The 19,255-nt window shown below is 43.6% G+C and overlaps 1 protein-coding gene across 1 annotated transcript in view; it reads left to right on the top strand.

Annotated features, from left to right (window-relative positions):
- The first annotated feature begins 210 nt into the window (after positions 1–210).
- LOC144695464 (uncharacterized) overlaps positions 211–19,255 on the top strand; it is a 58,106-nt gene continuing 39,061 nt past the window's right edge. The window contains exons 1-3 of the mRNA XM_078566347.1: positions 211–258; positions 6,982–7,009; positions 15,227–15,265. Of these exons, the coding sequence (XP_078422473.1) occupies positions 211–258; positions 6,982–7,009; positions 15,227–15,265 (115 nt within the window). The remainder of the gene's footprint in view (positions 259–6,981; positions 7,010–15,226; positions 15,266–19,255) is intronic.

The following is a 19,255-nucleotide window of genomic DNA, read 5'->3' on the forward strand; positions in this document are numbered from 1 at the left end:
GTAAACATACGAGTTAGGAGCAGGAGTCGGCCACTCAGCCCTTCGAGCCTGCTCCGCCATTACATCGAATCTATCTAGTTCTGCCTTCAAAATATTCAAAGACTCTGCTTCCACTGCCTTTTGAAGAAGAGAGTTCCAAAGACTCACGGTCCTATGAGAGAGAAAAAAACCCTCATCTCTCTTAAATGAGCGGCCTCTTATTTTTAAACTATGACCCGTAGTTCCAGACTCTCCCACATGAGGAACCATTCTCTCCACATCCACCCTGTCAAGGCCCTCAAGAATTTATATGTTTCAATCAAGTCACCCCTTAATCCTCCAAACCCATTTTGCATCTATTTAGTGTGTAAAGTTTATTTTTAATAGAGATTTAAATCAGCAGATGCGGTTAGTGATGTCACGCCTCTGACTCCATTCTATAATTCGTCCGGGTGGTCACACTGCGGATAACCAGTGTCTGGCACCAGTTTTACTTTATTCTCAGGGAAACAGGATTTTTTTTGTTCAATTCACTTTTATTTTTGCAAACTGTGTTCTGACTGCACAGTGCTAGTGTTACACAAGTATGTGTCATTACAGTGTAGTTGTGAGTTCGTAAATATCTGTGCCCTAGTAATAAAATGCTGGGTCTTGTAAATGTTGGTCTTCTGACAGTATAGTGCTCGGGCTGAACAGGGCTGTGTCCTTAAATTGCAAAGCTTGGTGTTGTACATCTATGTGCCATTACATACAGAGTGGTCTGATAATGAAATGAACAGAGAGAGAGAGATGATAAATCAGTTAATGAATGTAGAGCAATTTGATAATTTAATGAATATGGAGTTTTGATTAGTTGCTAAAAAAAGAGACGTGGTTTAATCGGTTAACATATACAGTTCGTGACTTGACTAGTGCGACAGTGCAGGGCAACGGATCAAAGGCATTGAAGGAGGATGGAGTGGTCAACCGTGGCAAAGGCGACAGAGAGTCAGGAGACCTTGTGGAGGGGTTATGCATCACGGTAACAAGAGTGTGTGTTTCATTTTTGCAGGAAACCTTTTCAATGTCCTGGGTGGGAAAGAAACCTGATTGAAGATATGCAAACACAGAAGTATCGGAAATATGCAGATGGATTTGAAAGGCAGCAACATGCTGAATGAATTTAGAGAGGAAAGGAAGGTTCGGGGTGGGGTTATAGGTTTAAGAACAGAGGCGTCAAGGATTGGTTTTTGAAGAAGAGATAACAATGACCATTTTGAAAGGGTGGAAATGGAAGCCAAGCGGGACACGAGCCAGATATCAACTACTAGGTGGGTGGGTGGTGGGTGGTGGTGGGGGGCGGGGGAGGGGGGGTGGGGGCGGTGTAGAGGGGTGGGTCCTAAAGGGGAATTGAGTGATTGCAGTTTTTTTAGAAATAATCTCCGGACAGCAGGAGATAAATTTCAGGAGCAGCGTAAATTCGAGTGGAGACTGAGAGGAGATCGGGCACAAATTCGTAAAAGGATTCCACTCCAGGCCAGCACACAGGACCCTGGGATTGGTTTCGCTTCTGGGGCAAACAAAGGTATGTTTGAACAGGTGAAGGTGAATGGTTGGTCTCAATGTTCGTTGCAAAAAGGATTTTCATACTTAGTGTTGGAAGTGAGGGAGGGGCAGGCAAGAGAAATTGGTTTGAAAAAGATTCTTGGTTGTGGAGAAGAGGCTCGGTAGCTAGCTTTGCATTGCAGCAAGAAACCCCGGAGAACTGGGCGCTTATGCGACAGTGAAGCCCGTTTCAAGTAGTCCAGCATGATCCAGTTGTTCAGTAGATGACCTCAAATATCCGCCCCTTGGACTTGGGGTAGGGAATATTGGGCCCTGGTATAATATTCTGTCAGAGAACGAGAAAGTAAAGGTACCAGCGGTGAACAGATGGTCCTCCCTAACATTTGATACCATTTTGACCTCCTTTTGTGGGAAAGTATTTTCATGCAATTTTATCTTCTGAATTACGTAAGTTTCTTCTGGAATCAATGGATTGGGTCTTGATCTAAACCTGAATTGTAGAGCTTGACAGAACATCCTTGGACGAAGTCGATCTCAGGGTGGAGCATTCTATTTACTGTCATTGACTCCCTATGGGGAATTAATTTGTTATCTTTTGCTGGTGTCCTTTTGTTCCAAATCCACAAAACCAGTCGCCAAATTAAATTGGGGATATTCCATGTTGTACACATGTTATCCCGTCCATATGCTTTCCCTTTCATCTATTCACATTAAAATCCATCCTTAACATTTTGGTCATTGTGAATAATTATCCGAAATCTCATTGAATGAAATTCATCTTCTGGTTACCCCTCAACTGGTCACCAAAGCTTCAGGAATTTAAAGGACAGGGGTCTGTAATTCTATAAGGCCCACTCTAGGGCTATACTAAATACCCGTTGTTAACATAATTTCCCATTCAGTGTAAACATATAATTCACCCCATTCTTCAGCTCCTCTCTAAATTTCCTCTGTGTTAGTCCATAGGTACAAGTGTTTGTGCAGGAATTAAGAAGCTGCAGCATGAACCCAACTTGTTGGACAATATATATCGGGTCACTGTAGTATTTGTCGGCGTAATTAAAGTTCAGCACTGGCCAGTTTACCGAATGCACAACATAGGTCATCCAGAGCAGTATTAAATTGGCAGAAATACTGAAAAGCAAAACCATTGATTTCCTCCGATTCTTCATTTCGGGATCATTTTGATTCTCATTGTTGTCCCGGGATCCCCTGCGGATTTGATTTGCTGCTACAATGTGCTGGACGGTCAGATCATTGAACAATATAATTAATAGCATTGGTAATAAAGGGTTTATGATGCTGTCGATCCACTTGTATGCCTTCCAGAAGGGGGAAGTGAGAAAATCAGCCGAGGGAATGCAATGCCATGGCACGTTGCAAATTATATAGACAGGTTCAGCTGAAATGGCAAAGGTAATGCTCCTCTCACAGCTCACCACAAGCACGGTGGCGATAACCACGCTCGCTGTTGTCTCTGTTTAATGTTCTAGTTGTAGCTTCTGACAGCAAATTGCAACAAAGCGATAAAAAGTGAAGGCGACAGTGAACCAGACAGAGCAGTCTACAGCCACAATATACGTAACAAAGTTTGCAGTACACACAGGAGTCAGAAACAGGAAATCAATCGACAGATACATGTTATTGATCCGGTATAATATCACATGGATAATCACTACCGCTGCCATGGCCACAAGGTATCGAGTGATACATTTAGAGAGACCACAATTACCTCGGGAAAGGACCACAATTGCCACCAAGTTAACTGTAAGAAACAGGAAAATCAAAGCTTAAATCCAGATGTTCTCAAAACCGTCCTTTCAAAAAAAAAAGCAGTACATTCAAGCAGTATTGATTCGGCTATGAACTGCTCACTAGCGCTCATTTTGAGTTACACCAGGGCCACTCGCCTCCTGTCTCATTACAGCCTCTTTTCAAACATTGGCAACTGAGCTCAATTCTGGAGGGACAGCGGAACATCAAGGCAATATTTGACCAAGTGTGGCACCAAGGAGTGATGCAAAATTGAGATGTAGTTAAGGGAGGAGCAGGATTGGCAGCTCAACATTCCGGGATATAGAATCTTCAGGCGAGACAGGAGAGGGGGTAAAAGAGGAGGAGACGTTGCATTATTAGTTAAGGAGTCAGTTACTGCAGTAAGGAGAGATGATATCTTGCAGGGGGCATCGAATGAAGCTTTGTGGGTAGAGCTTAGGAATAAAAAAGGGGCAACCGCATTATTAGGTGTTTATTAGGTGTCTGACCCCCAGAGAGTCAGCGGGAAATTGAGGAGCAAATATGTGCGCAACTTGTGGAGGTGTGTAAAAACAATAACAATAGGGTAATTATATTAGGCGATTTCAACATTAATTGGGATCAGCATGGTGTTAAGACTTGAATGGAGTGGATGTCTTGAAATGTTTACAGGAGAACTTTTTAGGTCAACATGTAGAGGGTCCAACAAGGGACGGTGCATAGCTGGACCTAATTCTGGGGAATGAAGCCGGACAGGTAGCTGAGGTGGTGGGGGTGGGGGGGAGCATTTTAGTGATAGCGACCACAATATGGTACAATTTAAGCTTGTTATGGACAAAGAAATAGACAAGTTGCAAAATAATGTTTTGGATTGGGGGAGAGTGGATTTTAGTAAAATAAGGCAGGATCTGGCCAAGGTAGACTGGGAACAGCTACTTGTGGGAAAATCTACAGAGGAACAGTGGGGGGGTGTTCAAAAAGGAAATGGGGAGGGTACAGGCTCAACATGTTCCCTCCAGGGTGATAGGAAGGAGTAACAATCCCAGCAAACCATGGATGACTGGAGATATTCAGGATACAATGAGAAGGAAAAGAGAGGCTTTTAGCAGTTACAAGGGGAGCAAATCAGTGGAGGCATTAGTGGAGTACAGGAAATGCAGGGTGGAGCTTAAGAAAGTAATTAGGAGAGCAAAGTGGTGGTGGGGGGGTGGGGGGGCGGCGGTATGAGAAAGCTCTGGCTCGTAAAAGTAGGGAAAATCCCAAGATATTCTATAAGTATATCAATGGGAGGAGCATAACCAGGGAAAAGAGTAGGACCCATAAGGGACCAAGGCGGCAATCTATGGGTGGAGCCAGAGGACATATGTAGAGTGTTGAACGAATACTTCACATCCATCTTCACCCAAGAGAATGAGGATGAAGGTATTAAACTCAGGAAGAGAGACTGCGAGGTTCTTGAGCAAATTAATATAGGGAGTGACAAGGTACTGGAGGTGTTGGCAGGCTTAAAAGTGGACAAATCTCCAGGTCCCGATTATTTGTGTCCTAGACTGCTGCGGCTCTGGCCCAAATTTTTAATTCCTCTCTGGCCACGGGGGAGGTGCCAGAGGACTGGAGAACAGCTCATGTGGTTCCGATATTTAAGAAGGGTTGTAGAGGTAAGCCAGGGAACTACAGGCCAGTGAGTCTCACATCAGTGGTAGGGAAACTATTGGAGAAAATTCTGAAGGAGAGAATCTATCTCCACTTGGAGAGGCAAGGTTTGATCAGGGATAGTCAGCATGGCTTTATCAGAGGGAGGTCATGCCTAACAAATTTGATTGAATTTTTTGAGTAGATGTGTAGATGAGGGTAGTGCAGTTGATGTAGTTTATATGGATTTCAGCAAAGCCTTTCACTAGGTACCACATAGGAGACTTATAAAGAGGACAAATGCACATGGGATACAGGGTAATTTGATAAGGTGGATTCGAATTGGCTTAGTTGCAGGAGACAGAGGGTGATGGCAGAAGGATGCTTTAGTGACTGGAAGCCAGTGTCCAGTGGTGTACCACAGGGATCTGTGCTGGGTCCCCTATTATTCGTCATTCATATAGACGACATAGATGATTATGTGGGGGGTAGGATTTGTAAGTTTGCGGATGACACAAAGATTGGCCGGGTGGTTAACAGTGAGGTTGAGTGTCTTGGGCTACAGGAAGATATAGACGGGATGGTCAAATGGGCATAAAAGTGGCAGATGGAATTCAACCCTGAAAAGTGTGAGGTGATACACTTTGGAAGGAGTAATTTGACAAGGAAGTATTCAATGAACAGCATGATACTAGGAAGCTCTGAGGAACAAAGGGACCTTGGCGTGTGTGTCCATAGATCTCTGAAGGCAGAGGGGCATGTTAGTGGGGTGGTGAAAAAGGCATATGGGACACTTGCCTTTATAAATCGAGGCATAGATTACAAAAGTAGGGAGGTCATGTTGGAGTTGTATAGAACCTTGGTGAGGCCACAGCTGGAGTACTGTGTGCAGTTCTGGTCGCCACATTATTGGAAGGATGTGATTGCACTGGAGGGGGTGCAGAGGAGATTCACCAGGATGTTGCCTGGGATGAAACATTTAAGTTATGAAGAGAGGTTGGATAGACTTGGGTTGTTTTCGTTGGAGCAGAGAAGACAGAGGGGCGACCTGATCACGGTGTACAAGATTATGTGGGGCACGGACATGGTGGATAGGGAGCAGCGCTTCCCCTTAGTTGAAGGGTCAGTCACGAGGGGACATAGGTTCAAGGTGAGGGGCAGGAGGTTTAGGGGGGATGTGAGGAAAAACTTTTTTACCCAGAGGTTGGTGACGGTCTGGAATGCGCTGCCTGGGAGGGTGGTGGAGGCGGATTGCTCACATCCTTTAAAAAGTACCTGGATGAGCACCTGGCACGTCATAACATTGAAGGCTATGGGCCAAGTGCTGGTAAATGAGAATAGGTAGGTAGGTCAGGTGTTTCTCACGTGTCGGGCCTCTTCTGCACTGTGTGATTCTGTGATTTCTGGAGTCTGAGACACAAAGCTGCTCATTTAACAGCCTGTGTCTCCGAAATTAAGTGGTTGCGATTCAGCTCCACAGCTCCATGTTAATTTATAGTCTGGACACCACAGAGTGAATGCTCATACCTGTTGGTTTATGGTTTGTATAAAATGTAGAACTTACTCTCACCATGTTGTGAGTGAGTTAAAAAAAAAAGGGAGCGCACTCTCTCCTCGTTCAGAACAGCATAGAGAATGTTCTCTCGTCCTGTTGGATAATGCTGTGTACACCATTGGGAAACCTCTCTTGCCCTGTTGGATAATGCTGTGTACACTATAGAGAAAGCTCTCTTGCCCTGTTGGATAATGTGTATACACCATAGAGAAAGCTCTCTTGCCTTGTTGGATAATGCTGTGTACACCATTGGGAAACCTCTCTTGCCCTGTTGGATAATGGTGTATACACCATAGAGAAAGCTCTCTTGCCTTGTTGGGTTACAGCCCATACGACATGGAGAGCAGACTCTCTTTTGCGACATATCGGTATCCATTTTGAAGTTTGAGATGGTGTGTGCCAGTAGTGACGTACATCGTGCTGCCGTTTTTCTATCGCTTGTTTTACGCTGACACTCAATGTCAAAATCTTGCCCTTTAGCTGTGTATAAACTGCAAAACTGCTTCCGGTCGCGGTACCAAGTACACTTGAAGATTTCTAACAGTAAATGATCCAGTTAGATCCAACCTTTCCACATAAATGACAGCTAAATGTGGAATCCTTGTTTGTTAACAATGCGACAGGTTTTCTTCTAGCTCCCCCAGTGCTAAAGGTCGCCTAGACAAAGCACAGAGTGGAATCTGGCAAGTGAGACACACACAGGGATGCGAACAGAAATCGCTAGATTTTCTCATCCACTTAAACCAGCCACCAAGACAATCGAAGTTAGAGTCAAGTCGAAGCAACAAGAGAAAATTCTGCAATGAAACCAGAGGCAAGGATGCAGCAACGTTAAAAAGACAATTGTTATAATCCCCACGTTACACGTGTAACCCACTTAATATTCTGTTATATTACAAGCTGCACATTCCAAGTTGCTAATTTATTTCCGCTCTAATGTCAGTGACATATTTAGGGCGGAGTTTCCACTATAAAAATTAAACGGGTGGTTGTTTCAACATTGGGGTGAAAATTGAGGAGACAATATTAATTATGTTAAGAACCCATTTAGAAAACAAAAGGAACACTTGACATTTAATTTGATGCCAATGAACGATGAACCAATAACATGAATTGTCAGACATCGATGCTCAACATTTAACGTCGTGTTTCACTCTCTTACCAGGAACAGCAACGGCTGCAAGAACCGGATAATAAATGAGATCTATTTGATAAATGACAGGGTATCCCATTTCTTGAGAGAAGCACTAGTGACGTTTCTGTCTGGAGCGGAACTCTGAACTCTCGAATGTAGAGATTAATGCGGAGGAGCCCTTATTAAGCAGCCTCAGAGATACAGTGGCCTGGGGAATGTGTGAAGGGATATTAGTTACATTTCATTGAATAAACTGAATTAATGAACCACTTTTACTCCAGGGATCCCTGTGCATATAATATATTAATTATATGACATTCAAAACAAAATAATTTTATATTTCTTTGAAGTTCATTCAAAAAGTGCAATTCTTTGTTTTTGCATTGATCCATGGTGCTGCGCTGGTTATAGAGTTGCTGTATAAAGGCCTTGATGTTAATTTGGATGGGCAGCCTGATTTACTGTAAATCTTGTGTTCGTAATAAACATTAAATTGCATTCTGTATATGCAGAGGTATTTGGCAGAGCAGATTACACGTAGAATGACCTGAGGCTGGGATGTTAGTTATTGGAGGGCAGAGCATCTTTCTGCTGGATGTGCTGTAAATGTGACTAGGGATAGGTGTTGGCGTGACAAAGATGTTAAATGAGAGGCAAAGCGAGGACTCTGAAGATCAGCCCCGGGCGGCCCTGTCTCTATATCGCCCTGTAACCCACATTTGATTTGGTCTCATCCACTTCTTCTCAAGGAGTGTGCCATGCAGCACGAGAAGTTTCACATCCTCCGACCACAGGGAGAGAGCGAGGTTGTTAGTTGGTTTTCTTCCATTGATGCATGAGTAGATGGCGGGGTTTGTTGCTAAGGCGAGCTCGGTGCACCTGAATAGATGCTACAGGCAAAGGGTTTGATTATCTATAAGGTTTCTGCTCAACTCTTAGACAATGTAACTATTTTACCTCAAATTATTTGGAAACATCAAAGAGCCTTGCCGGCTGAAGCTGACACTGAAGATTGTGAGCTCACAGTGTGCACGGGCAGATGTTTAGCACTGAGATAGGAAGGAAACCCGGCGTATCGTTGTTAATACTACGCCAGTGATAAAGTGCCTAGTTTCCCTTTTTGTGACCTTGAATTTCAACAGCGAGAACAATAGAACCGCAGAACCTACATCACAGGGCGAGGCCATTCAGCCCAAGGTGACCATGTCGGATGTTTGAAACAGTAATCGAATTTGGCTCTCTTTCCCCGATGAGCGTTCTTTGTGCTGTAAATGCTTCACTTTAAAATATCTATCAAGTTCCCTGCTGAAAGTTATTACCCTGTCCTTCCATGGAGTGTCTTACAGAATTTAACAATGAGCAAAGTGATTGTAGCAAAATTTATAACTCACTAATTAGGCCTCATCTGGAATATTGTGTCCAGTTCTGGGCACCGGACTTGATGATGGATACGAAGGCCTTAGAGAGCCTGCAGAGGTGATTGACCAGAATATCACAAAGGATAAGGGAAATATATCTGGAATTTTCCCTTTCGAACAGTCAAGATTAGGAAGAGATTTAACAAATGCGTTAAACTTGATGAAAGTTCTTGATAGAATCTGCGTGTTTTTGGTTCGCCCACGCTTAGCGATCCCTGTTCATTTCCGGCCTACAAAACTCCAAACACATGTATAAGTACTGGAGGAAATGCAAAGGAGATTTACGGAAATCGGGCAATGGAACAGGAGGGAAGAACAATCGGGGAATAAAGAACAAAATACTGCGGATGCTGGAGATGTGAAATTAAAAAATACGGAAGTGCTGGAAAAGCTCAGCAGGTCTAGCAGCATTTGCGGAGAGGGAAACTGTGTTGACGTTTCGAATCCAATGTGACCCTTCTTCAGAACAGCTGTGAAAGATTGAACAGGCGGAAACTCGTTCATTGTAAAGCTGAAGGCTGAGTGTTGATCAGCTAGAGGTTTTATAAATTATTCTGGGTGTTGATAGGATACAGGCAGAAATAAGTTATGTCCACTTGTGTCCTGTTCGACACTAGGGTCCATTAATATCGGATTCTCGCCAATAAACCTATTAACCAACTCAGCAGAAGATTGACTCGAGTGAATGGTGAGAATATGAAATTCTCTCCCGTAATTAGTGATTGAGGCGAATAATGCTGACAGTTTGAAAGCGAGATTAGAAGCAGGCGATGGAGAAAGGACTAGAATGGTAGGTTGATAGGGTTGTAGAATGTAAATTAAGTGGGAGAAGCCACATGAACAGCATTAGCATCACTGTTGGAGCGAATGGTTTATTTCTCTGCATTGACTTCCATGTTAACAAGAAGAAACTTTCCACTGGCCAATGGGTTGGTTACTAGAGGCACAAGTTTAATATAATTGAGGAGAAAAAAAGAGTGGAGACATCTTATACAGTTACTCGTTAAGATCTGAACTGCATTATCTGAAAAGATGGTGAAGGCAAATTTAACAGTTTATTTCGAACAAGAATTGAATATAAACTCCAAAGGAAAAAGTGCATTGTTATGGGGGTGACCGGATAAATCGATTCAATTGGACAGTTCTATCAAAGCACAAACAAAGTGGACCGAATGGGCCTTCTTCTGTTCCTAAGTTTCTATGACTCTGACCCCTGAGGCCAAAGTGTTTTCCTTCACCGACTCCTGCATCAAATCCGCACATTTCAGGTTTTGGCAATTGTTAGCAGGAGAAAGTTTAAGCCTGGTAGCTGTGTGACCTGGGGTTATTGTTCGGCAGTGGAGCACGTGGTCTATCGGGCAAAGGCTGCGGTTAAGTTCAAGACAATTGAGAGTGTTATGGCGTGGCAGGTGATATGTGCCTGCGTTATCACAACTGTTTTGCAAGTTGTATTTATTACGAGAATATGTGTGCACTGAATTCAGAAGTAATGAGTCCACCAAGACCTTGAGAGATTTTTAAAAAATAAATTCAAATATTTATTAACAAAATAAAACATTTCAAGCACATACATAAGACTACAATTACTTACTACTACAACAGACCCTAAAATTCCTAATTGACCTGACTTCCCGTTACAGACCCTCTTTAAGGCAACAGTCCAAAATACATTTTAGATTTAAAACAGACCCAGCAAGTTAACACAGTGCTTACCTGGTAGTGGAGTTCCAAATGGCATTTCTCCAACTTCATTTACTTTACATTGCGGGCTTATGCACAAATGGCTAGAGGCTTCTTGAAGGCTGCTTCACACACTCCTATTAGACCTTACATGGCCTTTTCCACATAGCCTTTCATTCTCCTTCATATATGTTTCTTTCTTTTTAATACGTAAATTCTATTGTTCCATATGTTTTTGAAACTGTATCCTACTCATAAGATAAAAACTTTCATGTTGCCAATATTGTCAGCAACCTTTGGGAAAAATAAACACACTCATTAGCCTTGCTTATCTGGCTAGTTGTAAACAAGTTGAAATCCAACAATCCGTTCATCTACCTAAAAATGCAAATTCTCTTCACACCTTACATGCTAAGCCAGCATCCATGTTCACTCATGAGCATGTCAAGCAGATTTCTATACCTAACTTATTTTAATGATTTCAAGCTTGCAGTCTACTTGACTCCAAAAGCAATTAAATTACAAGGACAGGCCCAGCTATAATCACATACATAAACATACTTCACAATAAACCAGAAAAATATTGTAAAAATTGCTATACTTTCGTCACAAGACGGACAGTTCACCACAGCCATAGACACACCGAATTTGTAACTTTGGCTGTGATTGCTTCAGTGATGTGTGAGGGCAGGAAACTAATTGACCAAATTCAAACATGAAGTTACTGGGAAGAAGGGACATGTTTTGGAAGGTTTTACACATTTAAAGGATTTGGAGAGGGATGGTAAACTGGAAAAGAAGCAATAGGTTGTTTGTCAGAAAGTGTCGCGTGTGTTTCGTTTTCTCTCATCTCTGATTGAGAGTATTCTCGGATTGAGGGTAATTACTTCCAAAGGAGACGTTCAGCGACAGAAGCCCCCGTGACACAAAGCTGGCGGTAGAAAGCTGATTATGTCCAGAACAGAGAAAATGCTGGTTTGAGTATTGGAATGAAGCCAAGTGACGGGTGGTGTATCTCAATGTTAGAATGCATGGTTTACAGTTGTGAAGCACCAGGTGCAAACTCCGATATTTCAAAAAGGTGCACATTTGAATTTTATTAACAGTTCTGAGGATATTGTCTTGCACTTTACTTCCCATTTATAACACAGACACACTATTCTCCTCAACGATATGTCAAAACATCGCGCTAAGCACAGGAGGGAATGCAATAGAAAATGCACGCACGACTTCAATAGCTCCGAGATTCCAGAACTTGCTGCTGAATCGATCTTGAAACAAAAAAATCCAACCACTGACATGGCCTCCGTCCACCTTGTGTGAATAATACAGTCGTCAGTACGCATTAAGTTGACCACACCCTCCACCCTCCCATCCTCACCCCACCCCAGCCCCACAACTCCCCCAACACTGCCTTTCTAAAAGCGAAAGTGTTCAACCTAGAGGAACACAAAATGAACCTCAATGAATGTTTGAATGGCTTTATGGTGACTGCTATTCTGGAAGGGAAGTGGGTTATTTCCGAGGAGGTGGGGGGGCCCAGTTACAAGGTCAGCTCTTCTGGGGGAGGAAGGGAAATTGGGTTGTTTGAAGTGTAGTGTGAGCAGAGTCGAAGGGGATGTTGGTGAATCCGACACGCAACATTTCTGCATCTTTCGTTCTCTACCTTTCTGACTGGTTTTTTCCACATCTCCTTTCCTGACTCTGTGGGTTAATTTAGCCTTGGGCGCTAACACAAAATGGGGGGTAGTGATTAGACACCAGTGTTGTTCTGCGAATGATCATCTTGGGCACAAAGTAAACCTGCTCTGATTTCCTCAGATCCCGCTACTGCCTGATGCCCAAGACAAATCCGAACATTATGCCGGCCTTGGAAATTTCTGTGAGGTTTTTGAATTCATGTTTCAGTAGAAATTTGTCACGTTTAGCTGATCTCAGTAATCACAGGCTGTTCAAGCAACCCCGTCAAAATAAACAGACCACAGGGTCAACAAAGCAGGAAAACAGGTAAGCGACGAGGGACGATCATAACTGATGGAAATTGATCCCCAGAAGCACCAATATGGGGAGATGGTGGCGAAATAGTGAAAAAACTGGACATTCAAAGGCACTACCATCGCTGAATCCTCCAAAATCAGCATCCTGGGGTCCACTGAACCGGGCTAGCCATATAAAAAAAGCCTGTCCACCATCTACAAGGCACAAGTTAGGAGTGTGATGGAATACTCTCCGCTTGCCTGGATAAGTGCAGCTCCCACAACACTCAAGACCCTTGACACCATCCAAGGCAATGGAGCCAGCTTGATTGGCACTGCCTCCCCAAACATTCAATCCCCCCACCACCAACGCACAGTAGCAGCAGTGTGTACCATCTACAAGATGCACTGCAGGAATTCACCAAGGCTCCTTAGTCCGTGCCTTCCAAACTCAGAGCTGCTACCACCTAGAAGGCCAAGGACTGCAGAGCCATGGGGTGGTTCCCCCCAACTCACTCACCATCCTGACTTGGAAATATATCACCGCTCCTTTACTGTAGCTGGGTCAAAATGCTGGAACTCCCTCCCTAACAGCACTGTGGATGTACCTACACCACATGGGCTGCAGCGGTTCAAGAAGGCAGCTCACCACCACCTTCTCAAGGGCAACTAGGGATGGGCAATAAATGCTGGCCTAGCCAGTAATGACCACATCCAATGAATAAATAAAAAAAATGACTGAGCCAGTAATGTTAGTAATGGCTAGTAACCCCAAGCTAATGCACTCGTCTCATGGGCTCACATCCCACCATGGCAGCTGGTGGAGTTTAAACTCAGTTAATAAAAATCTGAATTGAAAAGCTAGACCCGGCAATGATGGCCATGGAATGGCCATTTTGTAAACACCCAGCTGGTTCACTAATGTCCTTTAGAGAAATAAATTTGCTATCCTTACCTGGTCTGTCCTACATGTGATTCCAGACCCACAGCAATGTGGTTGGCTCTTAACTTTCCTCTGAAATGGCCGAACAAGCCACTCAGCTCAAGGGCAATTAGGGATGGGCAACAAATGCTGGCCTTGTCAGCGATGCCCATGAAAGAACAAATAAAATAGTCATCATGAGAATAAGGCCGTAAACTTCAATTTGATCAAGATTATAATGATAATGGTATTTTATTCAAGAAACAAATTCAGAGCTCAAAGGCTGAATAGCAGTGAGGCATAAATCAAAAAAATTCATACACAGACTAGGTAATCAAATTAAACAAATAAAAATGTCTAACAATCATGGAGTCACAAAAATAGACAAACAAATTCAACAGGAAAAAGGGAAATGGTAGGAAGGATATTTAAATGAGGCATATTAAATTAAAATTATGTTAAAATTACTAACCAATACACCATTCCTACACCCCGGCACTGACTATAAATTTCAGCATTTATGCACTTCATTAAGGACCTGAGCCATTAAAGGAATAGGGCTACATCGGTATCTTTCTGTCCCATATCTCACTGGCAGGAATTCACCCCAATCTTTAAGTTGCCCTGATTGCTCGCGGCATTTTTGTCGCAGACAGTTCCAAAATTAAGTAGCTTGCATAAGTGATTTTACAAACTGAGTACAAATACCAACTCTTCTTGTTTATACAGTGTTGAGCTTTGTACATGAAGGGTGTTGTCCTACGAGGACCTAACATCAATTTCAGCACAAGTTTCTGTATTCTTTCAATCGGTTCGAGTGTCATGGTACTGCTGCTGGAAGCAATAGCTCAGATTGAAGAGCAGGCAAAAACATTTCAATCCAATCTCTAAGTGAGACCAATCTCAGTGAGACCATTAGTTTATGCAGTTGCTGGTCTTGAACAAACATGTCAAGGGGCTCTAATGGTTTTTAGCTATTAAGGCAGTGCAACATCTGGTGGCTGGAATTCTCAGATGAACTTTACCCAGTTTATCATGCATCCCTGAGTGCATTAATGTCACAGGGGCGTTAACGCATTAGCACATACAGGAATCTCAAAATGCATTTATCAATTGCATTTCTTCAACGGACTCTCTTCAATTTTTCATACAGAGGTTGCTTATTACAGATAGAATCAATTTCCTTAATTGCTCCCCTTCTTTCAGGATTCAAGTTGTGTTATCCTGATTTTGGACTCCAGAAGCAATTGCTAGGAACTAGTTTAAGTCAGTTACATTTGTATTTGTTTGTGTTAGAAATGAGATGCCCTTGTCCTTCGAGATGATAGTGGGCGTGGGTTTGGAAGGTGCTGTCTAAGGAGCCTTGGTGAGTTCCTGCAGCTTTAAGTTTAAGTTTAATTTGTATTTTTGTACTGGTGTGTTAAGAACGAGGAGCTTGAGTTTTAGTTTCACTTTAAAAGATGCCTGCATTTTAATGAGATTTTACTACTCTTGAAGGGGAGTTAAACAATCACAAAGTAGAAAAGACTGCTGTTGCCTCGAAACAGACACAGGGAAAAACAGAAAAAGTCGTTTCAGTTCAGTTGAAAGGAGCTGTCAGCAGAAGCAGCATAGGAGAGGGACAGATAGCAAGTTCCAAACTAAAGTTGAAACCAGCAGCCAGGAGGAGCTGGACACAGGAAAGGGAACTGCAGGAAGCAGGTTGCAAAAACTACAGAAGAAATTCCCCAAAACCGGGGAGTGGAACAGGAAAATTCCCAAGAGGACATTTAAGTCAAAGGGCATGGAAAAGGTCCTGTTAAGAGAAGTTAAAAGTAAGGAACAAACAGCAGCAGAGAGGAAGGCTCCAATTTTAAGGGGAGAAAACTGCAAGATGCAGATTTAAAGTGAAATAGACTTGCAAGAAGCCAGAAGATCCAAGGAGGCAGCTGAAGGCTTGTAACTCTTTACTATGGACATGTGAAGCGGTAATGTTCTATTGGCACAGCTGAGCACTTGAGAGGGAGAATGCATGGAAGGAAGTAGGGATGTCTTGTGTGAAGAACCCCCAAGGAAAAGAAAACGGACCTTAGGTTTAAATCAGAGTTCAGGGATTGGAAACTACAGTTCCCAGCGGACCTCATGGTTTCTATGCAAGCGCTGCCCGTAGAATGGTCACATATGCGCAGTTGATGGGTATTCACTGTGATATTTATATCTTCTACACATTTGTTCTTTTTGACTCTCTCCCTCTCTCTCTCTCTCTCTCCCCTTGTCCCCCCCCCCCCCACCCCCCCACCCCCCCTCTCTCTCTCTCTGCTTATTCAACTATCTTTTTCTCACGCTTCACTTCTGTTTCAAGTTTACCAATATATCTTTCTCATTCGCACCTATCCCTCTGTGATCCTACTCTCATTTCTCCCTTTCCAGAGTTATGAACAACTAAAGACTTGCATTTACATGACACCTTTCGTAACCTGAAGGAGTCCCAAAATTCTTTACAGCCTGTTGTGGTATAAAGATGACACCACTCAAGTCTGTGAGTTCCAGTAAGCAAGGTCTTTATTCAAGCATATGCTGAAGAGAACAATATTGTTTTTTTTTTCATAGGATTTCTGACAATACAAAGTCTGTGATACAATTTTATAGCCCTTGGTTCTCACATAGCAAAACACTGTTTGTTACAACTCCATCGCTTATCACTGGCAATGCCTTACACATACACCACTTAATAAAGAGTGGGGCTTCTCCTCCTGCAGCTGTTCCCTGTTATGTTGTTTTATTCATTCATGGGATGTGGGCTTCACTGGCTGGGCCAGCATTTATTGTCAACCCCTATTTGTCCTTGAGAAGGTGGTGGTGAGCTGCCTTCTTGAACCACTGCAGTCCATTTGGTGTGGATAAACTCAGTGTTGTTAGCGAAGGAGATCCAAGATTTAGACCCAGCGACAGTGAAGGAACAGTGATATATTTCCAAGTCAGGATGGTGAGTGACTTGGGGGATAAATTCCAGGTGGTGATGTTCCCATATATCTGCTGCCCTTGTTCTTCGAGATGGTAGTGGTTGTGGGTTTGGAAGGTGCTATCAAATTCCTGCAGTGCATCTTGTAGATGGCACACACTGCTGCTACTGTGTGTTGGTGGTGGAGGGAGTGAATGTTTGTCGAGGTGGTGTCAATCAAGCAGACTGCTTTGCCCTGGACAGTCTTGAGTGCTGTGGGAGCTGCACTCACCCAGGCAAGTGGGGAGTATTCCATCACACTCCACACCTGTGTCTTGGACAGGCTTTGGGGAGTCAGGAGGTGAGTTACTCACCGCAGGATTCCTACGTCTGACCCGCTCTTGTAGCCACAGTATTTATATGGCTAGTGCAGTTCAGTTTCTGATCAATGGTAACCTCCAGGATGTTGACAGTGGGGAATTCAATGATGGTAATGCCATTGAAAGTGAAGGGGCGATGGTTAGATTCTCTCTTGTTGGAGATGGTCTTTGCCCGGCACTTGTGTGGCACAAATGTTACTTGCCATTTGTCAGCCCAAGCCTGGATATTGTTCAGGTCTTGCTGCATTTGGACATGGACTGTTTCAGTATCTGAGGAGTCGCTAATGGTGCTGAATATTGTGCAATCATCAGCAAACATCCCCACTTCTGTCCTTATGATGGAAGGAAAGTTAAGGATGAAGCAACTGGTTGGGCTGAGGATACTACGCTGAGGAACTCCTGCAGTGTTGTCCTGGAGCTGAGATGACTGACCCCCAACAACCACAACCATCTTCGTTTGTGCTAGGTATGACTCCAACCAGTGGAGAGTTTTCCCCCTGATTCCCATGGACTCTAGTTTTGCTAGGGCTCCTTGATGCCACACTCGGTCAAATGCGGCCTTGATGTCAAGAGCAGTCACTCTCACCCCACCTCAGGAGTTCAGCTCTTTTGTCCATGTTTGAACCAAGATTGTAATGAGGTCAGGATCTGAGTGGCCCTGGCGAAACCCAAGCTGGGCACCAGTGAACAGGTTATTGCTGAGCAAGTGCCACTTCATAGCACTGATGATGATCTCTTCCATTACTTTACTGATGATCGAGAGTAGACTGAGGGGGCGGTAATTGACTGGGTTATATTTGTCCTGCTTTTTGTGTACAGGACATCCCTGGGCAATTTTCTACATAGCTGGGTAGATGCCAGCATTGAAACTGTACTGGAACAGCTTGTCTAGGGTAACAGCACATTCTGGAACAGAAGTCTTCAGTGCTATTGCCGGAATATTGTCAGGGCCCATAGCCTTTGCAGTATCCAGTGCCTTCAACCGTTTCTTGATATCACGTGGAGTGAATCGAATTGGCTGGAGATTGGCATATATGATGCTGGGAGCCTCCAGAGGAGGCCGAGATAGATCATCCTCTAGGTGCTCTTGGCTGAAGATTGTTGCGATTGCTTCAGCCTTATCTTTTGCACTGATGTGCTGGGCTCCTCCATCATTGAGGATGGGGAAATTTGTGAAGCTTCCTCCTCCAGTGAGTTGTTTGATTGTCCACCACCATTCACTGAATGTGGCTGGACTGCAGAGCTTAGATCTGATTCGTTGGTTGTGAAATGGTTAGCTCTGTCTAGCACTTGCTCCTTATGTTGTTTGGCATGCAAGTAGTCCTGTGTTGTAGCTTCACCAGGTTGACACCTTCCTTTTATTTATACCTGGTGCTGCTCCTGGCATGGCCTCCTGCACTCTTCATTGAACCAGGGTTGAACCCCTGGCCTGGTGGTAATGGTAAAGAGGGGATATGCCGGGCCATGAGTTTACAGATTGTGGTTGAGTACAATTCTGCTGCTGCTGGTGGCCCACAGCGTCTCATGGATGCCCAGTCTTGAGTTGCTAGACCTGTTATAAATCTATCCCATTTAGCATGGAGGGTATCCTCAATGTGGCAGCGGACTGCATCTCCACAAGGACTGTCCGGTGGTCACACCTACCAATACTGCCATGGAAAAATGCATCCGCGGCAGGCTGGTTGGTGAGGATGAGGTCAAGTATGTTTTTCCCTCTTGTTGGTTCCTCACCACCTGCCGCAATCTCAACAGTTTTGGCAGTTTGGCCTCAGCAGGGATGCGTTCATGTCTGGAACTTAATGTCTCCTTGCCTGTTTCCTTATCTACTTAAAACCTTGTGTACCCAAGCCGTGAAGGCCATTTGGTTCACAGCTTGTGATGTTTAGCTAGTTCTACAGTATTGACTACATTTCCCATCATGCCTATGCGTTGTTTATATTTCGCATTATGCACAGAAAGAGTTCTCTCAACAATACTTAAAGTTATTAATCCATGTCCATCCCAATCAGTTTTGACATTTCACAGCCAATGTCGAACTTTTGAAATGTGGTCAGAGTCACAATGAATGAAAAATGGCAGAAAATCTCTACCCAGCAATATCCTAGAAACAACAAGGCAAGAATGGCTGAATATTCTACACAAGTTGAGGAAAAAGTCCTGCTCGAATTCTGAAATGATGCATTTCATGTGACACGAAGTGCTCTGAAGATGGCTCACCACCACCATCTCAAGGACAATTAGGGATGGGCAGTAAATGTTGGCCTTGCCAGTGATGCCCACATCCTGTGAATGAATAAAGGAAAATGTCAATGAAATGAAGTCCCAAAAATGCATCAGAAAAAGAAAAGATCTAAAGAA

Source organism: Cetorhinus maximus, chromosome 21, assembly GCF_964194155.1.
Source record: "Cetorhinus maximus chromosome 21, sCetMax3.hap1.1, whole genome shotgun sequence".
In the NCBI taxonomy this organism is placed as follows: Eukaryota; Metazoa; Chordata; class Chondrichthyes; order Lamniformes; family Cetorhinidae; genus Cetorhinus; species Cetorhinus maximus.